The following is a 5,169-nucleotide window of genomic DNA, read 5'->3' as shown; positions in this document are numbered from 1 at the left end:
GCATTCCTGGTTCCGTAATACCAACCTGCCACAAGATACTAGGTCTTATGTCGAAGACCTCTCCTTCGATGGCCTTGGTCTCGTCAACAGCCCTACCGACTCCATACTCCAAGATATGGATAAGAGCATAAAGGCCTCTCGCGCTCTAGGGGTTTTATCTTCCATGAGGCAACAATATCGCCCTCGCGCTTGGTCTAGGCCCTGGCAAAAGTGTACCCCAAATCGTCAATCTTCTGATAGACAATGGAGACAGGGACCCGCAGTCTCTAGAGGACGGTCTCCTTTATCCGTGGTCCCGGGAACTTCTCTACCTTTTCCCTCCACTACCCCTGCTTCTGAGAGTGGTCCGCAAAATCATCAACGATGGATCGGACTGCATCCTGATAACCCGTGGTGGCCGAGGCAGCCTTGGTTCTCGACCATCCTCGAATTGTCAGCAGGGGTCTACTACCAATTTCCTCTGGCACAGGACCTCCTCTTCCTTTCCGGCTCCCCTCTCCTGTACCACGATGTGCCACGGATGAAGTTGACGGCCTGGAGAATAGCATCAACAGCTTTTCCACACGCGTAGCAAATGTTTTGCTAAACGCCAGAAAGCCTACCCCACGAAAGTCCTAGCATTACGAATGGCAAAGGTTCTGTTCCTCCTTGGGTGACGATGCCCTTCGAGCCACCTCCATGGGTCTCGAGAAAGTTTTTTAATTCCTCCTGTCTCTCGCTGACTCGGGACTTTTTCACTGCTCGTTAAGAGTTTATTTGGCCGCGCTTTCGGCCTACCATGTTCAAGTTGATGGATGCACACTGTTTTCACATCCGCTTTCAAAACACTTTTTGAAGGGACTGTTGCACCTATACCCTCCCATCAAAACTCCTGTCGTTCCCTGGGACCTTCCTCTAGTTCTTCGTCAGCTCGTGAGAAAACCCTTCGAGCCACTCACAGCTTGTGACCTAAAATTACTGTCATGGAAGATGGCCTTTCTGGTTGCTGTCACCTCTGCGAGGTGAGTTGGAGAAATACTGGCTTTCAGACATGACACGCCTTACTTGTCCTTTTTGCCAGATGGTGTCCGCCTTGTACCTGACATCTCGTTCCTGCCGAAGGTAGTGTCAGAATTCCACCTGCAGGCAGAGGTCTTCCTCCCGGATTTCTTCCTGGCTCCAACATCCTCAGAGGACTGTTACACACATTGGATGCAAAATGTGCGCTTCTGTTCTACCTGAACAGAACCCGCCCAACGAGACGTGACTCCCAACTTTTAGTCTCCTACGCACCAGCAAGACTGGGGACTCGCATCACGGCTCACCACCTCTCAAAGTGGATTGAAGGTCTCATCCGCCTCTGCTACCTGATCGCCAAACAGCCATTGCCTGGCCCTATCAGGGCCCATTCAACCCAAGCTGTCGCAGCCTCCACTGCCTTCCTCCAGGGAGTTCCCCTGACGGACATTTGCAGAGCCGCTACGTGGGCTACGCCTAACACCTTCATAAGGCAGTACACCTCTAATACCAACATGGGACGTCGCATTCTATCTTCGGCTATGCAGTAAAGGACCTGCCAGCACCCTCCTCCAGGTAGGCCACTGCTCGCTAATCTCCCATGGGTGTGAAGCACAGAGACCGCGTCGAAGATAAACAGGTTGCTTACCTGTAACTGGTGATCTTCGAGTGGTCATCTGTGCATTCACACCACCCGCCCTCCTTCCCCACTGCTGTCAGCTTCTACATTTTTCATAGGGGTTGATTCGCGGCGGTTTGAAGGAACTGGCGGGATGTCTGCGCCCACCCCTCTGGGCATGCGTGGTGGGGTTCCTGCGTATGCCTGAGCGACTGGGCGTGAAAATCCGTTAAAGAGCTTGCTACAATGCCGATCGATCCAGCGCGTGCGCACTAGATCCCGTGGGTGTGAATGCACAGATGACCACTCGAAGATCACCAGTTACAGTTAAGCAACCTGTTTTTCTCTGCTCTCTTTTTAAGACACACCTTGCCTTGATCCTTATTTTTCAGTCTCTTGATCATTTGGAGCCAAACTAAACGTGACAGTGGCCGTGGGTCCATCTGGTTTAGAAGCAGTTGTCATTTTTTTTAAAAAAAATTGTGAGGTTCTGATCTGGATTGGTTGTACGACATGGTGGTCCCAGTAGCTCCCCCCCCCCCAGTTTCAGGAGCTGTTTCCTGCACCTGTTCATCTGCCCTCTGCTTTTGAAATTTCAGCAGGCATTGAATGTACACAGTTTTTAAAATTTGAATTTTTATTACATTTCACATTATAGTACATTAATATTACATTATTACGTTTTCCACAGATAAATCACCACTTGTTACATTTTTAAAAGAAAACAAATTATATAACTAAAGAATAACGTGGATGTGTATAACAAAAAATGTAAACATCTAAATAATACAAACTGTATTAAGCCTTTTAGCCTCTTGTTTTCTTTTCCTTTACATAAAAACAGCACAGTTATCAGTATCGTAATTTCATTTCAACGCAGGTAACCAGAATATAAAAACAAAGTTTTCAACATTCAGCAAAACACAGTTTCTGCGAGCTCCCATTTGTGTCCACAGTCTGAAGTGCTTTTTCATAAACACAGACAACTGAATTCAATTGCTACTATTATTTTTCTTCTTCTCTACAGTTCTGTAGAATTGTGACATACTTACAGCCACTTCAGTTTCCAGAGGGGTTTAGAGTATTCGCAACTTTGCTATGTGAAAAACAGATGACAGATAGAATTTCAGCTGCAGTTTGCTTGGTGAAGCCTGTGTGGTTTTACTGGCGGCTACTGCCTTCTTAGAGGTCAGTCTCAAATGTTAACACGGCTCCTTTCCTTCTTGATAGATTATCGCCTGAACCCGGTTCTGAGGAAGGCCTGTAAAGCAGACATCCCCAAATTTTGTCAGAGCATTCTGAACAAGGCTAAGGATGACTCGGAGCTGGAAGGGCAGGTCATATCCTGCTTGAAGCTGAAGTATGCAGACCAGGTGACTAAGGAGCATGGGTGGTCAGGGCTCTGAGCCCACATGAATGTTATTCTGCTCTGTTGAATGTGCATTTGCTCTCTGGCCCGCTGGACAACTGAGCATTTCAAATGCTGTAAAATTGGCTCCTGACTTGAATCCTGTATTGCTTTAGAGGAGAGGCTTAGAGCCTAGCTACTCTGTACACTTACCATATGAAAACCAGCCATGATCTGACTGTTGGGATTGTGAAGGTTTCCTCAGGTGGAGAGAGCTAAAGGGCATCTTCCAGTGGGACTATCTGATTACCTTTCTCTGTCCTTTTTGTTTGGGTTTATCTGGCAGCTCAGTGATCCCTTCTTGCTTCTCTCTCTTGCCCCCCTGAACCCTTTGGAGAAAATTTGCTGCTAAAGGCCTTGTGCCATAAACACTGGAGGCAGAGAGACAGCCAAGAGCCATCTAATCTCAAGTTTTCTCTCCCCTCTGTCTGGGGAAGCTTTCAGAATTCTCAGCAGCCACAGCCTGACTTATACATGACTACTTTTGATGTGATTAATTTCACCTCATTGGTTTCTGGGCCCAATGCAGTCTGGACCTAGGACATCTAAAAGGCTGCCTAGTCCCCTACTGAGCCTTTCAGTTAACATTCTCTTTGGAGGCCCTACTCTGTGTTCCCTCACCACTTTCATGGTGGGCAGCTGTGTGGGACATACCCTCTTTGCAGCAATGTCAACTCCCATTTCTAGTCTGCTCGTCTTCCCCACTGTTTTTAAGCATCAAGCTAAGGCAGTTCTCTACTGGAGAGCTTTTGAGCTGCCCTGAGTGGGTTGTGTTTAATGTGCAGATTACCTGCTGCTGAGAGATTTTTTTTGTTGTTATATTATTTTTCTCGTTGGAGTGCTTTTTATTTCACTGTGATTTTAGCTGCATTTTAGCTTTTAATTGTGCTTTAAACACCTGGGAGGCTTGTACTGAAAGAAGATATAAATGCTTCCATATTAATTAATGTATCCAGGACCTTAGTAACAGTTAGGATTGCTTTGGCCTATTGTCTTCTTGCATCTCAGGCTGCTTCGCACATGCCTTCCTGATAATCTACAGATCTTCGACGTGGTCTCTGTGCTTCACACCCATGGGATTCAGTGCGCATGCGCTGAATCGATCGGCATTGTAGCAAACTCTTAACGGATTTTCGCGCCCAGACCTCGGGCATGCGCAGGAACCCCACCACTCATGCCCAGAGGGGTGGGCGCGGACATCCCACCAGTTCCTTTCTTACGCTGGAAACACCTTCCTTTAGTCGGTCTGATCAGTACAAAATTTGCCTCATAGGCTCTTCGGATTTTTCCTCAGCTTTCTCTATTTTTGCTTCTAATCTTTGTTTGTTCGTTCTTGTTTTTTTTTTAAAAGGTTTTTCTTTTGGTTGAAGGGGAGTTTTCTTCGTTTACCTCAGTTTGGCCTTCGGGCTCCCCCCCCCCCTTGTTTTTCTTCTCCCCTTTTTACCTATTTTATGGAGAAGAAGTGGGGGGTTTTCAACCGCTGCAAGGGTTGCGGCAGTAACCTCGCGCCACCTGACCACTACACCCTTTGTAATTTTTGTTTGGGGGAGAGGCACCAACCAGAGTCTTGTCGCCACTGTGCCGGGTTTTCTAACCAAACGAGAAAAAAACGAGCGGCACGCCTCAGAGTAGCGCTACTGGAGTCAGCGTTACATCCTCCCTCAGTCATGGATCCAGAAAAACCATCGACATCGATGGCTCCGGCACTGAGGCCCTCCTCCAACATCGGCCAATCGACATCGAAGCCTCCGGCATAGAAGGCGCAGTCTTCCGCTTCCACTGCTGTGAAGAAGAAGCTGAAGTCCAGACATCCTGCAATGTGAAGTTAAATGGGCCTTAGAAAGCATTACTAACAACAAAGCTAGTGGAGGTGATGGTATCCCAGCTGAGCTATTCAAAGTCTTAAAAGATGATGCTGTTAAAGTGCTGCACTCCATTTGCCAGCAAATTTGGAAAACACAACAGTGGCCACAGGATTGGAAAAGGTCAGTATACATTCCAATCCCAAAGAAGGGCAATGCCAAGGAATGTTCAAACTATTGCACAATTGCACTCATATCACATGCTAGCAAGGTCATGCTCAAGATCCTACAAGCTAGGCTTCAACAGTACGTGGATAGAGAACTGCCAGAAGTACAAGCTGGGT

General features: G+C 47.3%; 1 protein-coding gene across 1 annotated transcript in view; it reads left to right on the top strand.

Annotated features, from left to right (window-relative positions):
- The window catches only part of GLG1 (golgi glycoprotein 1), a 100,972-nt gene that overhangs the window by 82,991 nt on the left and 12,812 nt on the right, over positions 1–5,169 (top strand). Inside the window, exon 21 of the mRNA XM_015429712.1 lies at positions 2,846–2,988. Coding sequence (XP_015285198.1) covers positions 2,846–2,988 — 143 coding nt within the window. The remainder of the gene's footprint in view (positions 1–2,845; positions 2,989–5,169) is intronic.

This window comes from Gekko japonicus, unplaced genomic scaffold (assembly GCF_001447785.1).
Source record: "Gekko japonicus isolate JY-2015 unplaced genomic scaffold, Gekko_japonicus_V1.1 scaffold815, whole genome shotgun sequence".
Classification (NCBI taxonomy): domain Eukaryota; kingdom Metazoa; phylum Chordata; class Lepidosauria; order Squamata; family Gekkonidae; genus Gekko; species Gekko japonicus.
This window is presented reverse-complemented; position numbering and strand designations above follow the sequence as displayed.